Source organism: Chelonia mydas, chromosome 1, assembly GCF_015237465.2.
Source record: "Chelonia mydas isolate rCheMyd1 chromosome 1, rCheMyd1.pri.v2, whole genome shotgun sequence".
NCBI lineage: Eukaryota > Metazoa > Chordata > Testudines > Cheloniidae > Chelonia > Chelonia mydas.
In genome coordinates this window covers 25,148,915-25,169,250 of record NC_057849.1, presented here as the reverse complement: position 1 = coordinate 25,169,250, position 20,336 = coordinate 25,148,915, and the positions used below count along the sequence as shown (strand labels likewise).

Here is a 20,336-nt window from a genome sequence, read left to right as displayed (position 1 = left end):
CTGGAGCCGGTTGTTAAATTTAGAAGCCCTTTTAGAACTGGTTGTTCCGCGAGGGACAACCGGTTCTAAAAGGGCTTCTAAATTTAACCGGCCAAAATGGCGCCTTAGGTGCTGACTCCACGGGTGCTCCAGCCCTGGAGCACCCAAGGGGAAAATTTGGTGGGTGCAGAGCACCCACCGGCAGCTCCCCACCCCACCCCCGGCCCCAGCTCACCTCTGCTCCGCCTCTGCCTGCTCCCTTGAATGCGCCGCCCTGCTCTGCTTCTCCACCCCCCCAGGCTTCCTGCGAATCAGCTGTTTGCGCAGGAAGCCGGGGCAGGCGGAGAAGCAGACCGTGGCTTCCCGCTCAGGCCCAGGGAGGCGGAGGTGAGCTGGGTCGGGGGGGGGGGGCGCGAGGAGGGCCGCCCGCACAGCAGCAGGTAACCCTGGGGGGGGGGAGGTGCGCAGGGGAACTGCTCCCCACCCCAGCTCACCTCCGCCACCCTCGGCCTGAGCGGGAAGCCGCGGCCTGCTTCTCAGCCCTCCCCGGCTTCCTGCTGAACAGCTGATTCGCGGGAAGCCAGGGGAGGGGGCAGAGAAGCAGAGCGGGGCAGCGTGTTCAGGGGCGGAGGGGGAGCGGAGGTGAGATAAGCTGGGGCCGGGCGCGGGGCGGGGAGCTGCCGGTGGGTGCTCTGCACCCACCAAATTTTCCCCGTGGGTGCTCCAGCCCCGGAGCACCCAGGGAGTCGGCACCTAAGGCGCCACTTTTGATGTGATCAGTGTGGGAGCGACTGCTCCCCCTGCTCTCCCCCAGCTACACTCCCCCGCCCCTAGGAGCCAGAGGGACCTGCTGGCTGCTTCCTGGGAGCTGCCCCAGGTAAGCACCTCCGGGACTCCCCACCTTGCCCCCCGGCAGGTGTCTCTGGCTCTTAGGGTGGGTTGGGCATCCACTACGGTGGCCCACGAGACCCTCCTGCCCAGTTCTGGGGACAGTCAGGGGACAGAGGTGGATGGGGCAGGGGTCCGGGGGGGGGCGTCAAGGAACGCGGGGGGGTTGGATGGGGCAGGAGTCGCGGGGGGTAGGGGTGGGTAACGACCCCCTCATGGGGTGAGGAGGGAACCCGTTGTTAAGATTTTGGCAGCTCATCACTGGTTGTGTGTACGTGCAAGGACAGCGTTTAGCCACTGTTGATATTATAGCCACAGTTTAGCAACAGCTCATGTTTCACAAGCAGAAGGAGAGGGCTGACCAGGGAAAAGGTCTCCTAAAAACATACAAGTGTACTTACCACAAACAATACCAGTGTTGTTCACTCTACTTCTTTTTTTAAAATCACAATATTTACAATATTTCTGTTTCTTTAAGCTCCACTTTCTGGAATTATGTGATTATGAGAGAAATTTGTATTAAAAAACAAAAAGTTTCTAGCCCTCATTGTTGCAGAGGAAAACTTGAAAACCTGAACCCAAAAGGCAAATAAGCTCAATTTATTTATTTATTTTAAATAATGATTTTAAGCCAATCCCATGAGTTCACTGGGCCTGAGTTATGATCTTTGAATGTTTGGCATTGGCAACACCACAATGCTATGACAAAGGCTAGCAAAGACATGTAAATGCATCATCCCAGAATGCTATTGTGAGGCTGAGCCAGTGCAGGTTAAGCAACACAGTAGGCTGAGTGACTTAAAAGCAACCCTTAAGGACATATTAGAAGAGTACTGAAATGGTAAACAGGGCCATTCCTTGTAGATAGACCCTTGATGTGTAGGCTTGTATTGTTAGAGAATCAAGAACAGATACTACAGTAGAACCTCAGAGTTACAAACACCTCAAGAATGGAGGTTGTTTGTAACTCTGAACAAAATGTTATGGTTGTTCTTTCAGAAGTTTACACCTTTGACTTAATACACCTTGAAACTTTACTATGCAGAAGAAAAATTCTGCTTTTAACAATCTTAATTTAAATTAAACAAACACTGAAGCAGTTTCTTTACCTTAAAAAGAAAAGGAGTACTTGTGGCACCTTAGAGACTAACCAATTTATTTGAGCATAAGCTTTCGTGAGCTACAGCTCACTTCATCGGATGCATACTGTGGAAAGTATAGAAGATCTTATTATATACACACAAAAAGCATGTATATAAGTATATAATAAGATCTTCTATACTTTCCACAGTATGCATCCGATGAAGTGAGCTGTAGCTCACGAAAGCTTATGCTCAAATAAATTGGTTAGTCTCTAAGGTGCCACAAGTACTCCTTTTCTTTTTGCGAATACAGACTAACATGGCTGTTACTCTGAAACCTTTCTTTACCTTGTAAATCTTTTTTAAAATTTTCCCTTTATTTTTAGTAGTTTACATTTAATGCAGTACTGTACTGTATTCACTTTTTTTTTTTTTTTTTGGTCTCTGCTGATGCCTGATTGCATACTTCTGGTTCCAAATGAGGTGTGTGGTTGATCAGTCAGTTCATAATTCTGGTGTTCGTTACTCTGGTGTTCATAACTCTTGAGGTTTTACTGTCGTATTTGTCTGTGTTTATCTATATCTTGTTAGAAGTTTAACGTGATCTAATTAGCTTGTAGATGCTAAAATTTTGTTCCTGTCTCTAATGATTTCATTAATGTAGTCTATTGATTCAGAGATCAAAAGGAAATATTATCATTTAGATGGGACTTGTAGTGTAATAATATTATTGTCCTCATTTCTCTTTGAAACTTGTAAATTCCACATAGTAAACTACCTGTGAACTGTTTGAATGATTAATTGACTCATGCTAATGAATGTAACTAGTTATGGGTACATGCCTAGGAAACAGAGATTAGCTTCAAAGCAACAGTATGCATTACTTATTGTTCAGCCAAGGAAGACATGTTGTGACCACAACTGGCTTCAAGCTATAAAGCAGGGATCCGCAATCTTTGGCACCCAGCCCATCAGGCAAATCTGCTGGCGGGCCGGGACGGTTTGTTTACCTGCAACGTCTGCAGGTTTGGCCGATCACAGCTCCCACTGGCTGCAGTTTGCCGTTCCAGGCCACTGGGGGTTGCAGGAAGCGGCGTGGGCCGACGAATGTGCTGGCTGCCACTTCCCGCATCCCCCATTCGCCTGGAATGTCGAACTGTGGCCAGTGGGAGCTGTGATCGGCCGAACCTGTGGAGGCTGCAGGTAAACAAACCATCCCAGCCCGCCAGCGGATTTTCCTTACGGGCTTCATGCCAAAGGTTACCGATCCCTACCATAAAGAAAGCGTGGGGCCTGATCCTTGCTATCTCAGATCTGCTTAAACTTTGACAGGGAAAGTCTAAGCCTGCACGACTGAGGTCTCCAGGTCTACGCTGCATTAACTCTGCAAATTCTTGTGGAAGAATTTGAACAAACACTGCACATGGACTGCCTTTTAAATTGACTCCAGAAGGATTTTTACAAATCAGCAGCCTCACCATCTCTGCCATGAAACTGACTTGAGAACTTTATTCATATCTGTATGTATAATGATCTTTAACCATAGCAACTCTCTTTCTTTTCTTTTTATTAATAAATCTTAGATGTATAGTTAATAAGAACTGGCTGTAAGCATGTATTTAGGTAAGATCTGAAATATTCATTGACCTGCTGGGCAATGTGTCCAGTCTTTTGGGATTGGTAGAACTTTATATATGGTGAATAAAGTCTTAGTAACCCTTGCTATATTAGACTTAGCTGTCTGGATGGAAGCCAAAGGCTGGATTGCTTAAAGGGAACTGTATTTTGGCTTCTTGATAATGAGTAAGATATTACAGAAGCTGTTTGGTTACTGGTTTGGTGAAAATAAACCACCAGCTTTGGGGATCGTCTCCCCTGTTCTTTGCAGTTTGCTCTGATTGAGCAATCTCAGCGTGGCCCCTTCAGCAACCACGGTCAAAACTGTGGATGAATTTTATTGCATAATATTGTGAAAACTATCTATAAATTAGGACTGTTGGATACTCTAGTATGATAGAGTAAAACAAAAGGAACAATAAATAACCTTCAGTAGATTGCTAAAGCTGATCACAAATTTTTTTGCTGCAGGTTCATAGAAGAATCAAAGAATCACAAGAATGATTAAAGGACTGGAAAACCTGCCTCACAGTAACAGACTCAAAGAACTCCATCTGTTTAGCTTATCAAAAAGAAGGGGACGGGGTGACTTGATCTGTAAGTGTCTACATTGGGAACAGAAATTTGGTAGTAGAAGGCTCTTCAGTCTAGCAAACAAAAATAAAAAAAGATGCAATGACTGGAAGCTAAAGCTGGACAGGTTTACACTCGAAAGAAGGCACACATTTTAAACAATGAGAGTAATTAACCATTGGAACAGGGCTGTGGTGGATTTTCCATCACTGGAAACTTGTAAATTGAGACTGGATGTTTTTCTAATAGATATGCTCTAGTTCAAACAGGAATTCATTGAGGAAAGTGCCTTTTACAACATATTTTAGAAACTTTATTTTTTATAATAAATGTTTTAGATTAACTTTTGAAATAAAAATTTAAATAAGCAAACTGGCTCCATTTTTTATTTTTCAGCTACCTGAAGATATTTCCATATGCCCTCATTCACTAACTAAGACACAGTTCCTGCCCCTCATCTTTGGACACCTAGGGTCTCAAAGGCATAAGACCAGTAGTGACAGACTACAAGGCCACTGGTGCTTTGTGGCCTGTGAGGAGGATTTCTTCTTCTCTAATCCTCCAGAGAACTCCTGCCCAAGCTTGTGCTTTAATTTTTTATCTAAGGTATTACCATAGTAGCTGAGCATCATGTATTTATCCTCATGAGGTAGGAAGTACTATTTCCCCATTTTATTGATGGACAGAGAGGCCAATGCCCAGATTTTTAAAGGTATTTAGGCACCTTAGCACAGATCCTCAGAGGTATTTAGATGTCTAAATTCCATTGATTTCAGTAGAAGTTACGCACCAAAATACCTTTAAAAAATCTGACCCTAAGTGACTTGTCCAAGGTCAAACACAGCAGAGTAGGGATTTGAACCCATGTTTCAAGCTCTAGGCTAGCATCCCGACCTTTAGAGAGTCTGCCCTAAGTAAAGAATGAGGCAATATACAGTGTTATAAGAGACATTTTGACAGTAACTTTTTAAACCTTTATTATATTGAGAAACTTCTTAGGGAGATCTTAAAATCAGTTGTTTTATTCCGCTACAAGGCACACTGAAACTCAAAGTCCAGTTTCATAGATACAACAACCATATTTCTTCCCTTTGTGTACTTCTAATTGATGCACTCAGGACAAATAAATGTTTAATGTCTGCATGGTCATTACTCACCAAATGACACTCCATAAGTCTCTACCTGTTCTTCATGTTTCTTGGCCAAATTATAGATTCTATTTGTGTATTTTCTTAAGTCTTCTCCATAATCTTGGCAGTTGAAAGGAATGACCTGGGAGTCTGCCAGTTCATACACCAGTCCTCCTCGTAACTGGGCAATGGCAAGCTGTTTTGTGAATGTGGGGTCATAAAATTGTTCTACTAACTCAAAGGTCTCGTAGACGGTGTGGTAAACTGGGTAATTGCTGAACTTGTCTGCTCTCTGAAAGAGAATAAACAACATCTCAGATGTTCTAACTAAGCCAGTTTGAGGGATGAAATTGGTCAGAAATGGCCAAAAATAGATCACTACAACTTCCGTATCACGATAGCTCTTTTCCAGACACAGATGAATTACTGTCCTTACTGCTGTTTGTGTGAGGCTCCTATGAGGCAAAAAGCAATCCAAATTCGTGGGGTACTATGGCAGAACAAAAGTGTGTAGCAATCCTTACTTTCTGTCTATGGTGGCCTCTTTCTGGCCCCATCCTGAGCTCTAATACCCACTGACTCATTGCAAAAAAAAAAAGGCAAAATAATCTGGTTGAGTAGCACAACTGCAAAACAGTAGTCCCATTGGATCTTGTGCAATTCAGTCACCACCTACATCTCTTCTCTCATTTCCTCCTCCTCATCTTGCACCAGACTATAATCTTTCCATTCTCTATTCTTGTCTTCTGTCCTTGAACACTCCACTGTGTGCTTTCTTTCATCCAGCCTTCTACCGTTAGAATTACCTTCCATTTCTTATGGGCCAAGTTGCCTTCCTCCTTGAAATACATGCTTCCTCCCCCCCTGAAAAAACAGCCTCCAGTGTTGACCTCTTTCTAACACTGATCTCTTTATGGACAGTGTCTCTTCCCAACTGCTCTTGAACTAACAGAATATTTCAAAACCATAGGTTAGCTCCTCAGGGCAGAAAGCTAAGGCCTGATTGTCCACTCCATCCTGTGTAACCACTTACACTTGTGCTAAGTGGGTATTAAAAAAAACCCTACAGCTCTGATTTGGAAGTACTTCATACCCATCTTACACATTTTAAAATGGCTATGGATACTGACTGGTAAAGAATCAGGCCCCGAGTCTTTTGTGTTCTGTAAAGCATCATGCAAACATATGGAGCCTGACAAATAATGATCCTAGAATCTTTAAAAGAACTTAATTAGGATTGTTAGATATATATCTTCTGCATCTCAGCTTGATTTTTTTCCTTCAAAAAGGTCCAGTTTTACTAAATGTCTTCAGCCTGGCCTATACTTAAATATTTTTACTGACTTAACTATGTCCTTAAGGAGTGTGATATTTTGCTGACGCAGTTATGCTACTACATACCAGTATCTGTTTGGATCATTTTGCTTTATTGAATCAGGATAAGCTATACAGATATAAACCCTTTTATGTCAGTGTAATTGTGCTTATACCTGGAGGGGAGAGCAAGGGAGAGTTGCAGCTTTCAGTATGCCCGTATGGGTAAAATGACAAAACTTTTAGACATAGCCTCAGTCTTAAGTTCCAGTTGTCCCTGACTTTGGAGGGGAGGGATAGCTCAGTGGTTTGAGCACTGGCCTGCTAAACCTAGGGTTGTGAGTTCAATCCTTGAGGGGGCCATTTAGGGATCGGGGCAAATATTCGGGATTGGTCCTGCTTTGAGCAGGGGGTTAGACTAGATGACCTCCTGAGGTCCCTTCCCAACCCTGATATTCTATGATTGTAGGACCTTGACCTTTAGTGCTAATGAAACACTTGTAAACTGGTTTAAACATAAAACTGTAGTCTAAAAGAAAAATTGAACACTCCTTTACTGCAGTGGGTTACAAGTGTGGTTTTTCACTTATGAGACAATGTGTCAATAGAACGAAAGAAAATACTACATGTAAGGGGACAATGTGATATGACAGCTGCGACCAGAAGCTGACTTGATCTAACCTTCTTCATCGAGGGCCCTCTTTCTGTAAATAGAGGGCTTAGAATGTACACATCACCATCATGGGTGAATTGTCCTTCCAGAGTTTGTTTCTTCACAAATTCAAAAATTGCATTTCTGTGGCCAGCCTGAGCCTGAGAAGGAGCCAGAATTTACCAATGTACTTTGCCAAAGAGCCACAGTAATACGTCAGCAGCCCCGCATCAGCTCCCGCCTCTCCCCCGCTGCTCCCAGTGCCTCCCACCCACCGACAGCCCCACCGATCAGCACCTCCCCCGCCCTCCCCACACCTCCCGATCAGCAGTTTTGTGGCATGCAGGAGGCTCTGGGGGAGACTGCAGAGGAGCGAGGGCATGGCACACTCAGGGGAGGGGGCGGGAAGGGGTGGAGTCGGGGCAGGGCCTGTGGCAGAGCCAGGGGTTGAGCAGTGAGCACCCCCTGGCACACTGGAAAGTTGGCACCTGTAGCTCCAGCCCCAGAGCCGGTGCCTATACAAGGAGCCGCATATTCACTTCTGAAGAGCCGCATGTGGCTCCGGAGCCACAGGTTGGCCACCCTGGACCTACACTATGAAACAGGGTTTTTTAAACAAAAAATATTGTTGAATATCCCAATTGTACAGTAACTGTTCTCAAAATAAAGCCAAACCTTGGTATCAGTTGTTTTCAGGAAATCTGGATGCCTTACCCTGTTCTTTGTATAACGGGCTCTGCCTGATGTGATTCCCAGCCGCTGAAAATAAGCTTCAAAATCACTGCCTGATCCCAGTTTGTTTATTCTACACGCAGGAAAGAAAAGGTATCAAAATGAGGCTACCGTTAGACCTAGTATGAATGATTATGCAAGGTGTTGCTAGCAGAGTTTCCAAAGCATTGTGGACAAGGCTTCTGACAAGCAAGGTCATAACGGTGTGTGTAAGGAGCCTGATGTGAGAGTGCTGCAGAACGGCAGCTGGGGCATCTTGGTGATCTCAAACATTAATCTACTGTTGACTGAAATCAATTGGGAGACTATATAAAGATGTGTTTATAGGTGGCAGACGACTGTATAATCAAAACCTTGCAAATAGTTTCCATTGCAGAAGAGGCTGTTGCTGGCATTAATTTCAAGCGGATAATGCCATCTGCTGGGCAGATGCGGCAACACAGAGGAAAGGAAAATGAGAACAACACGCACAAGTATAAAGAAAAGGAGTACTTGTGGCACCTTAGAGACTAACCAATTTATTTGAGCATAAGCTTTCGTGAGCTACAGCTCACTTCATCGGATGCATACTGTGGAAAATACAGAAGATGTTTTTATACACACAAACCATGAAAAAATGGGTGTTTATCACTACAAAAGGTTTTCTCTCCCCCCACCCTACTCTCCTGCTGGTAATAGCTTATCTAAAGTGATCACTCTCCTTACAATGTGTATGATAATCAAGGTGGGCCATCTCCAGCACAAATTCAGGTTTTCTCTTCCCCCCCCCCCCCCCCCCCCCCCCCCCAGAAACCCACTCTCCTGTTGGTAATAGCTTATCTAAAGTGATCACTCTCCTTACAATGTGTATGATAATCAAGGTGGGCCATTTCCCGCACAAATCCAGGGTTTAACAAGAACGTCTGAGGAACAGTGGGGCGGGGGGAAGGAATAAACAAGGGGAAATAAGTTACTTTTTATAATAACTCAACCATTCCCAGTCTCTATTCAAGCCTAAGTTAATTGTATCCAATTTGCAAATTAATTCCAATTCAGCAGTCTCTTGTTGCAGTCTGTTTTCGAAGTTTTTTTGTTGAAGGGTAGTCACTTTGAGATCAGAAATCAAGTGACCAGAGAGATTGAAGTGTTCTCCGACTGGTTTTTGAATGTCATAATTCTTGACATCTGATTTGTGTCCATTTATTCTTTTATGTAGAGACTGTCCAGTTTGACCAATGTACATGGCAGAGGGGCATTGCTGGCACATGATGGGCTATATGACATTGGTGGATGTGCAGGTGAACGAGCCTTTGATAGTGTGGCTGATGTTATTAGGCCCTGTGATGGTGTCCCCTGAGTAGATATGTGGGCACAGTTGGCAACGGGCTTTGTTGCAAGGATAGGTTCCTAGGTTAGTGGTTCTGTTGTGTGGTATGTGGTTGCTGGTGAGTATTCGCTTCAGGTTGGGGGGCTGTCTGTAGGCAAGGACTGGCCTGTCTCCCAAGATCTGTGAGAGTGATGGGTCATCCTTCAGGATAGGTTGTAGATCCTTGATAATGCGTTGGAGGGGTTTTAGTTGGGGGCTGAAGGTGACAGCTAGTGGCGTTCTGTTCTTTTCTTTGTTAGGCCTGTCCTGTAATGGCCCACCTTGATTATCATACACATTGTAAGCAGAGGTTTCAGAGTAACAGCCGTGTTAGTCTGTATTCGCAAAAAGAAAAGGAGTACTTGTGGCACCTTAGAGACTAACCAATTTATTTGAGCATAAGCTTTCATGAGCTACAGCTCATTTCATCGGATGTAAGGAGAGTGATCACTTTAGATAAGCTATTACCAGCAGGAGAGTAGGGTGGGGGGGAGAGGAAACCTTTTGTAGTGATAAACACCCATTTTTTCATGGCTTGTGTGTATAAAAACATCTTCTGTATTTTCCACAGTATGCATCCGATGAAGTGAGCTGTAGCTCATGAAAGCTTATGCTCAAATAAATTGGTTAGTCTCTAAGGTGCTACAAGTACTCCTTTTCTTTTTGCGAATACAGACTAACACGGCTGTTACTCTGAAACACACATGTATATGGAGGAGAGGAAAAGCATGGCATTCTGGATTGGATTTGTTTATTTGTACATGTACATGCTTCTAGGAAATTAAATCTAATAAAGGCCAGCTCCTCAAATGGTTGGAGCTCCATTGAAGCCAATAAAACTATATGTATCAGCCGAGGATCTGCTCAGGAAGTCTGATTCTAGCGCTTACTTAGGTGAGAAACCTCACTGAATTCATGTGAGCAGGGGCTACAGGATTGGGGCAACAGACTTGGGACACTTGAATCAAGTAACATTAGGGGCTGAATTCCATTTACCTTACTGACATGATTAGTCCCATCTTGTGAGTAAGGATTTAGCCTTGGCAGGCAGGAGCATGTAAACAACTGTATAGTTTCCACGGGGATGTTTTAATTTAGATAGCGACATTTACTGTAGATCACCTTGCATATTTAAAGGCATTTAAGTACACATTTGTATATATATAGTAAGTCATGGCCTTTTATAGTCAACTGCATCAAAAAAGAAAGAACAACCCTCCTTCTTAACTACCGTGGTAGTTTCTTTTAACAAAACATTTGTTTATCCTAACAAGAATACAGCACTAGATTGTTTTCCAAACTGTTATTAACAGGACATTTAAACTTTTGTTTACCAATTGGCACAGGTACCGCCAATATGGGTTTGCAAAAACATTTCCTAAAGTCATCGATACTGCTAGCTACTCACCTGCTACTAGGCACTTTTGTATGATCACTATCAATGGCAACGATGCTTTTAAAAACAACATAGAGTGATGCATTTGAAACACTGACTTCAGGGAAGGGGAAAAAAACCCATACAGTTTCATGAACTTGCCTGGGATGACTTTTACTTTCTGTTGAGGGGTCCTTTTCAAGCCAACTCTCATAGAGAGACTTGCCTTCGTAACCCTCATCAGGGCTTGCAATCTGGGGAGGCAAAGCACATGCTCGTAATGAAAGTGTTTCCGCTTCCAGTTGAACTTTATCAAAAGGAGATGCATACTGTTAATCTGCATTATTCTTGATCTCAAATGTTAACAAATATGTGGCTTTACGCATGTCATTTACAATCTATGGGTCCCGATCCTGAGCTGCGTACATCCCGCACTTGGAACAACTTGAAGGAGCAGGGCTTCTTGACACCAGCCATATGCTGGGGCTGGCCAGAGCACAGTCTAGTCACTGGTGTAAATTAGAGCAGTGCTGAGGGTTGCTCTGACTTATGCCCATTGGACTATGGCCTTTAGGGATGCTCTGAGTGGCAGCCTGGGATGCCCCAACCACACTCCTTTCCCCTTGAAAATGCCCTCTCCGCTAGGAGCTGGGAGACAACAGCCCTAGCCCACTCAAGGTTCTCCCTAGCCAGGGACGATATTCTCCCCACACAGGTTGAGCCTGCATTACAGGTGCTTTGTGCTACTGGAAAGCACCTGGAAAAGCAGATGCACTGGAAGGCAGGATCTGGACCATAATAATAATAATTTATACAAGGGAAGTGTCTTGAAGTCTTGACTGAGATCAGGGCTCCATTGTGCATAGTAAGAGACAGTCCCTACCTCAGAGTATCTGGAATCTAAATAGACAAGACTGGCAAAGTCTGCGTTATTATCCCCATTATACAGAGGGGGAACTGAGAGATTTTATTCGATGACTTGCCCAAGGTCAAACAGGGTATGTGTGGCAGAGCTGCGACTTGAACCCAGGTCCCCAACCACCAGACTGTCCTTCAAGAGGGAGGACTGAAGATAATCTTGTCCATTTCAATACCTTTCCAGAACCAAAGAGATTTGACAAGCAAAGCTTGCAAAAGCAGCCTGAACTCATTTCCCTGGAAAGCTGGAGATTTCACAAACACAAGAACTACAAAGCTGGGAGTGAACCGTTTCAGAATACTGGAGGGGGTCACTTTCTGCATTGAATAGCTATAGCTATAAAGATATACACTCCAAACTGAAAATCTTTAGGGTTCTGACCTCTGAGATTATGCCTGAAGCTAGCAGAAAAACAAACTTGTGAAATAACTGCCTGGCTGCTACCATTACCCAAGCACTTTGGTCAGGTTTGGGGGCTAAACTCAAAATGAGACCTCAGCAGGAGCAAGCTGAACTCTACAGTGAAGTGCTCCGTGCTCCAGTACAGACTTTATCCTGACATTATCAGCCAAACCATTACCAGGTAACGTAAAAACCATTTTTTCGTCTTTTCCATAGCACAGGAATACCTTAATATAACCTAATGTTTGCAGTGGCTTAAATCCAATCCTAGGCACTCTCATACCTTCAGGGTTGATCTTACATAGTGCAGATGCTGACTTTGGCAGATATAAACACAGGATAAAAAGTGACGAACAGGACAAGGAAACCCAATCCTGTATTAATGCAAGTGTTGCCAGTGGCTATTAAATGATTCCTGCCCTGCAGTAGGCAAAGAGAGAGGAGTGAGTAGCTAAGGATCTCAATTCCATGCTGAGGATCATGCTTAAGCCCATCCCTCCTCAGAAATCTCTACCTCATGCATCACACTCCTCCTTATAACTTACTCTCTTAGGTGTAAGGGAGATGGGGTAAAGGGGCCTTAAGACTGATTTCAGCCCAGCGTAAAGGATTATGCCGAGTGCATCACCTTGCTTTTACCCATAGCCTCCACTCACAGCCGCACTGAAGTGCAACAACCTACCATACCCTGCTGTGCTTGGGGCTGGGGGGGAAGGACGGCGGGAAATTCAACCCTACACAGAGGGCCAGCACCAGACATAGGTTCCACTTCAAACCTTGTTTTGAAGGATTAGTGGAGACTGCAGCGGTGCAAAGGTTTTGTGCTGTCCCCCTGCATAGGATAGTATTTCAATCCAGGCACGGACTTGTTGAATCAGGGCCTTGTGGTACATTTTCTTGCTTCTCAATTATTTCCTCAAAGCAATGACATTTTAATTAGCATTTCAACACTAATGAACCTAGTCCTATGCATCCCAATGGTCTATACTTTTGTGGAAAGCTTCCATTGAGTCAATTTTCCAATCACTACTGAAGTTGCTCCTTTATAGCTCAAAAGGAGCTACATGCACTATTATTATTATTATTATTATTATGCACTAAGAAGATCCCTTAGACTCTCATTGAAATAAATGAGGTCACTATTTGAGATAAATTAAGATAACAAAAATAAAAGATTGGTATTTAAAAAAAAGTATAAATTGAGCAGCTTTTTGCAATCCTTAATTTCTAAGGATAAGTAGGAGGTAGGTTGTCTGTGCTTGTTCTCTGAATTTCATAGAATCATAAAAATGTAGGGCTGGAAGGGACCTCAAGAAATCAGCAAATCCAGCCCCCTGAGCTGATGCAGGGCCAAGTAAACCTAGCCCATCCCCGACGTCCAACCTGTTCATAAAAACCTCCAATGAACAGCATTCCATATTCTCCCTTGGAAGCCTATTCCAAAGTTTAATTAACCTGATAGATCGAAAGTCATTCCTACTATGTAACCTAAATCTCCCTTGCTGAAGATTAAGCCCAATACTTCTTGTCCTACTTTCACTGGACATGGAGGACAACTGAAGAACATATCTCAAGACTGTTATCAGATCTCCCCACTCAGTCTTCTTTTCTCAAGACTAGGCATACTCAGTATTTTTAATCTTTTCTGACAGGTCAGCCTTTCTAAATCCCATCACTTTTGTTGCTCTCCTCTGGACTGTCTCCAATTTGTCCACATCTTCCCTAAAGTGTGACACAGGGACTGCAGAGCCTGCCCAAAAGTGGGCCCCTCCCTGCTCCTCCTCTTCCTCCCGAGCCCCACCCTCAACCAAGCCAGAAGCCAGAGCAGGCTGGGAGCTGTGGACCCAGGACAGGAGGGTCTGCGGATCCCCACAACTGCCTGCGCGCCATGCACGACTCTTACCTGGACCCGGCTCTGTCTGGGGGACCACAGCCTGGCCATGGTAAGAGCCACATGGGCAGCTGTGGGAAGCCACGCCATGGACCCTCCACTTGCCCGGGGTGAGGAGGTCAAGAGCAGCCCCCGGCCCGTGTCCATATTCATCCCCCTCCCCCTGCCCAGGGCAGAAAGGTCTACGGCGCAGCTCCCCACCTCTACCCATGAGGCTCTTACATGTCCGGGCTGCTGTGGGGATCCATGGAGCCTCCTGCCCTGGGGTTGGAGGGTGAAGAGCAGGGCAGGGACATGGGCTGGTGGCTGCTCTCAACCCTCCCACCCCAGTCTGGTGGAGGGTCCATGGCGCAGCGCCCCACCGCTGTCCGGGCTCCATGGCTGGGCTCCAGCTGCTGGCCTGACTGGGAGGGGCAAGGCACATGCTGAAAAGTGGGAAGGCCGTGGCCTCCTGGTCGCCCCTATTCCATTGCCCTGGGTGTGATGCCTGGAATTGGACAAAGTACTCCATCTGAGGCCTCACCGGTGCTGAGCAGAGTGGGACAATTACATCCTATGTCGTAATATGTCATGCCTGTTAAAACTCCCCAGAGTAATATTAACATTTTTCACAACTGCATCACACTGTTGGCTTATATTCAATTTATGATTCATTATAATCCCCCCAGATATTTTTCAGCAGTACTACTGCCTAGCCAGTTATTCTACCCCATTCTTGCTGCTTCCATGCCCTACTGCCTTAAGAGCTCTTCAGGACAGAGATGCTGAGCCCTTAACTGTGACCGTAATGCTAGCAAAGGAATGCAGAGCTCAAAATTGCCAGTGAACTGAAAAATCCATTATTCACACAGCTTTACTCGTGGCCACTGGTGGACATTAATGAGCCTCTACCACTTTAAATGAAGATCTTAAAATACATCTGGAAGAAGAGGAGAAGTCCTAAATGAGCATGTAGGGGAAGTGCCTCTGTGCATCTGGTTATAGGACTGTCTATGGCTCTTTGACCTTTGTAAAGTTGTAATGGGCTCAAGCTTCGTCGTTTGTTGATTTTCACCAGTCCTGCAGTTAGAAGAATGAAGAAGTGAAAATGTGGCTCTCCACAAGCTACACAAGTTTTTGGCCAGGCCCTCCCTAAGGAATTTAGGGAGGTGAATAACTGCATTAGAAAAAAACAGTCACTTCCAGGACATAAAAAGACAACTGCTTTCCTTAGGGTCCGATGAACAGCTTTAGTTGCACTGGAGGAATAAATACATCAAGCGTCATAATCTTCGTATCCTCGAGAAGGGTGAGGACATTCTCCAGTTTACTTAGACAAAGCAATCAGAAACAGAGAGAAATAGGAGATGAGCCATTAGATTACCTCGGGGGTGGAGACAGCAGAACAGAACAAAAACTGGGGAAACTGCTCTTTGAATGAAGACAAAAAGCAAAGAGAGGAAAAGAATCAGAATAAAGTTGTGTCTTATCTACAAACTAATACAAAAAAGAAACCCAGATCATTCCAAGACTGACTTCAAACATGTCAGGGAATAGACAGGGCTTTTCAATGACAATAAATGCATCCCCATGATAAATGAAGTAGTGGAAAACATGAACGAATATAACGTAGTACTGGGAATTCCTTGATACCGAGAGAGCATTCAATTACTGAGTGCTCCTGAGGCCCTTCGTTGTTCTATGCTACACTTATGTATTATTCAAACTCTGAACAGAGGGGCTTTTTCCAAAAGAAGACATGCTCAGGCCTCTCAACCATCTGATGGTATTTAGTTGGAAGTTACCTGGCTAAACACAGATGCCTAACTTAAGGTGTGACGTAAAATGGTGGAGGCACCACTAACAATGTTTTTCACTCAAAGCATTTTTGGTCTGTTTCTCTTCACAGATGGCTCCCTGGGTGAATGAGGAAAGGGAGGAATCCTAATCTGTTTCTTTCAGCAGTAGGAGTGTTTGCAAGTGCAACAGCCTTTCCTTCATTGTGTGAAGTGTTACTGCTGTGCTGATAATCTCACAAACATTTCCCTTTCCTCCTCAAAAGAGAGAGAGGAAAAAAAACCAGGAAGAGGTGAAAAGGGAGGGGAACGCACAAGAAGGAAACACAAAGTTGAAACAGTTGAAGATGAAGAAGCACATAGTCTAGAAACCTTGTGCATTATTTTGTGCATAAAGGAGTATGATTTACGCTTGAGAACAACCCAGACTAGGAAGAGTCTTTCATAGCAGGGGACACTAGATATCTCAGTGGGGGTCAACTTTTTGTGTCTGTGCCAATAGTTGACATCCACTGCAGGGACTAATGAGTGGGTGATCTCAGTCCAGTTCCTAGTGAACAGATGTCGAGCAGAAATGTCAAAGACTGGAGATGGAAAGTGAATTAACCTATCTGTCTCTGGAGATGGCTCAAGATGAGGCACTTTGGTGATAAACTCCACTATTCACAAGCCCAGAATTCATACAAAAGACACTTGTACGGCAAGATGAAGCTTGCTCTATATATTTGAAAACTGTCAGTTCTCATTCTTAAATGAGTAGAATGAATTCTCCTGAAGAGCCACATTTTATATGCATTCAAGGAGAAGCAGCATCCTTTAATGTGCCTGCCATCTACAGTAACAGAAGATCTAATGAGCATTACTAAGAAAGAAAGAGAAAACGATAGCGATCTGGGACATCATTTGTACAAATTGGGTATATCTGACGCATTGGAAGAACAATTTAATCCTTTGATAAATACTGAGGTATTTTGGAGGGGGAGTGAAAAGAGATTTAGGGGGATAAGATGAAGAGTAAGGCGGGCACCAAGCCAATTTCTTTTAAATCTTTTCCATTTTCAGGATTTCTTTTTAAATACCATTTTTAATTCCTTCCAGCTTCCTGTCCACTTGTCCAATAACTTAGCTTTTAGTGGGTTGACTATCTTATTCTTGGTGTTTTAAAAATATACACTGTAATATAGTTTTGTTTGCTTTAGTAATACTCTTGATCCTTCATAGACCACTGAAGAGCAACTGTGGGCCTGGATCATGTCCTAATGAATGGAAAATTTGCCACTGACGTCAATGGGAGCAGGATCAGTGCCTCTGCAGGCTACAAACTAATCTGCAGTAAGTTTGTGACTTCAGTTATCAGAAAGTCATATGTAGCAAACACTTCGCTTTTGTACCTCTTCTGTCAGATTATACACCAATTTGTAGAGAAGGGGGCTGCAGTCAACTCTTAAAGTGTAGTTGCCTGAAAACCAAACACAGACAGGGAAATCTTTTTATACATGGCTTTGACTCCCTGCTAATGGACCAAACCCTGCTGTTCTCACCAGGGCAAAGCTCTCATTGACTCCAAGAGGAGTTTTAGCTAAGTAAGGACTGCAGGTCTTGGCACAAAGCAATTACAAATACAGATTGTCTAGTTAGATTTACAATACATAAAGCACTTCTCCTAAACTCATCTTTGTCACAGATTCCAAATACAATCATAAAAATTAGACCTGGCATTGAGCCTCAAGCTCAACCCACCTCCCCCCCAAAAAAATTATACACGCCCTCACCACATATACCAACCCCATTCGGTTCTTTCCCTAAAGCCTGTGTGAACAGATGCACCCTGCAATGTGCCCTGAAAATCAGCAGATCTGTGCTATTTTGGATTGGGAGGAGGGAAAGCAAGTTCCAGTGTGGAAGTCCCCTCACAGAAGAAATCCTGCCAGCAGCTGCTTTTCTCCTATAATGAGGGATTTAGCTTCTGTCTTATAATGAATGCCTTTGCTGACCGCAACTATAGCAGTGAGATATTAGGAGAGAGACCAGCTCTCTAGTAAGCGATCCCCAGGCCTTTTAGAGCTTTATATGTAAAAATTAAGACCCTAAACTTCATCCAGAAAACAGCAGTGCTCTGCAATCTGCATCGGCTGCTTGTCGTGTGCTCACCACTAAATGCACTGCCTAACAAGCAGGTGTCTGCTCCCACATTCTGCACTACTGTTAGTTTGCAAGTTGATTTAAGTGAAGATAGAACACACTACAGCAAGCCAGTATTCAGGTGACAAAGGCATAGATTATGGCAGCAAGGTCCACAGCCAAAAGAAACTGTCACTATCTTCTAACCAGACAAAAGCGCAAAACGGCCTTCCTAGAAAATGTTAGATGATCATCTAACATCAGCTGAGAGAATCCAGTCATACCCACAGACAGTAAACTCTAGCAACAAATGGTGGGTACATAGGGATATATAATAACTCTGCCGTATCTGATAGTTTATGTTTTGTTAGAACTGTTAGCAGATTTTGGTAATATTTTAGAGCAGTTTATTGTTTCTGGCTGAACAGACAAATGAGATTCACATTAAAACTAGTCAGACAACTACAGTAATGTAATAATGGAAAAGAACACGGGGTTACATTAGCTAGCATAGCCAAGGAGTTTGTGTATTTAGCCATTGGAAATTAGATGCAAGGCAACGTTCGCAAAGGACACCAACCATTTTCTGTGTGAAAGGACAATGAATAAGATAAATGTGCTGTACTGAACTTGGCACAGTGCAGAACGTACTGTGATGTACTAACTGATTCCTCCGAGGAATATAGATGCTATCATACCATGGGGGATTCAAATGCCTGGTGTTAGGGGAAAGAGGGCTAAATGTACTTAAAACAGTGCACTGAAGCGTGGCACCAGTTTTGTTTATTATAGGTTTCACAATGCTTTACTTTCATATTTCGCTTTGATATGTAAACAAAGGCACCACTGCATAATCAAGATTTGGAAGCAAATTGGCACTGCAACAGCATGCTGGCTCCAAATCATCTCCAATAGATGTGTTACAATACACACTGTGAATATGAAGTAGCTGATAAAGCTATTATTTCAGCAGCAAGATCTTCTGTAGGCATGAAATATAGGCTAAAAGTCTGCTCTACTTTTTACACAGCATGTAGGCTGTGTAATTGAAGGAACAGCTCTGATTTCCGCCCCTATCCCCGATTCTTACTGAGCATTTAGAAAGCAGGTTTTGTTTTTGTTTCCAGTCATTGTGTGATGAAGAGAATTCTCTGCTGACCCAAACCAAACTGAACTATTAAACATTCATGGTGAAACCTACTTTACTCATGCAAAGAAACCAGAGTAATTGGGGTTTACAGGGACAAAGTTTAGATAGAATGTGGCACCCTCTAACAAAATGAGGCCACGGTGCGGCACACCCACTCTCCCCTGGCTGCTACCCCGGGGATGGAATGGTAGCTGCAGCCCCAACAATAATCATTGGTGTCACTGAACACTGGGATGTGATGGGGTATTGACGTCATCACCCTGACTTAGATCACGTGGCGGGAAATAAAGTCCAGTTTCTTACCAGCATTCCTGTGCCAGAATCTTAATACGTCCTCTGCAGCACTTGAGTGGTGTGGTAGGGCCAGCTGAACCATGCAGCTGTGGATCACTCCCCCTCTGGGCCACTCTCAACCTCCCCTTGTTGCTGGCATGGAGAGCCCACCCCAGTGCACACAGCCTATGCAAGGGCTCTACTGGCACATCTCTGCACAGACAGAACACGTGGCATAGCTCATGGCAGGGGTCTGTGGCAGCAGGGTGAACTCCACCCCCAGTGAACTCAAAGCTTAAAGCGATAACATGAGTTGTCTTGTGATACTACAGTACACTGTACCATGAGACATTATACCATAACTCCATTGAGTAAAAGGAGTCAGTCTGGTACAGTGAACATTGTCTTCCATAAACTACATAGCAAACTGGATATCAAAGCAAATGTAGTGATGAAATAGATTAAAACCCAAGTTAAACTGCTGAACTCATTAAAATACCAATAGTAAGCCCTGACCTTTTCAGGAGACATATTTAAGGTATATTTATATAATCACCTGCCTTTGGCGTAAAGATCTCTCCCCGAGTACATAGCTCATGATGGTGCTATTTGCTGTGGGAAAATAGTATGAGAACCGAGTTGGATTCTCTCTCCACTCTACTCTAAACTTGCCTCTGCCCTGTGCATTCTCAATATCCTGTTATGTACCTAGCATCACAAATCCTTGATGCAGTAATAAATATCCAGCAAAATGTTCACCTACATCTAGGAAGCCAATAGACAAAAAAATGATTAGACACACCTTCTATAGAAGAATCTGTGTTGATGTAAGCAACGGCCCGTTCCTGAAGAACTTTAGCATTCTCCTGTAGTTGTGAAAAGGGAAACATGTTTACTTTACTGATAATATGTGATCATGTAATGTTGCAACATTAATACTATAAAAAACAAAGGGGTTCTGGACCAGTCCAGGTGAGAGGTACTATGTAAATGCCTAACCATAGTAATGAATAAGATTGGCCAGTGGTCAGGGAGCGTGAAATTCAGCTGTGCTAGCTGTGGTGTTTTTAAAGTTGATCTTCAAACCATTCATGAAATATTAGAGGTGCCAGCTGCAC

At 43.9% G+C, this 20,336-nt stretch overlaps 1 protein-coding gene and 1 long non-coding RNA gene across 2 annotated transcripts in view; one reads left to right on the top strand and one right to left on the bottom strand.

Annotated features, from left to right (window-relative positions):
• The window catches only part of LOC102933727 (N-acetylated-alpha-linked acidic dipeptidase 2), a 46,915-nt gene that overhangs the window by 5,595 nt on the left and 20,984 nt on the right, over positions 1-20,336 (bottom strand). The window contains exons 12-16 of the mRNA XM_007063124.4: positions 20,021-20,084; positions 17,066-17,133; positions 10,850-10,941; positions 7,950-8,040; positions 5,297-5,561 (exon numbers count right to left, since the gene is read on the bottom strand). Of these exons, the coding sequence (XP_007063186.2) occupies positions 5,297-5,561; positions 7,950-8,040; positions 10,850-10,941; positions 17,066-17,133; positions 20,021-20,084 (580 nt within the window). The remainder of the gene's footprint in view (positions 1-5,296; positions 5,562-7,949; positions 8,041-10,849; positions 10,942-17,065; positions 17,134-20,020; positions 20,085-20,336) is intronic.
• Positions 3,383-4,212, top strand: LOC122462961. The gene is made up of 2 exons (XR_006285876.1): positions 3,383-3,469; positions 4,038-4,212. It is a non-coding gene; the product is annotated as an uncharacterized LOC122462961 (long non-coding RNA).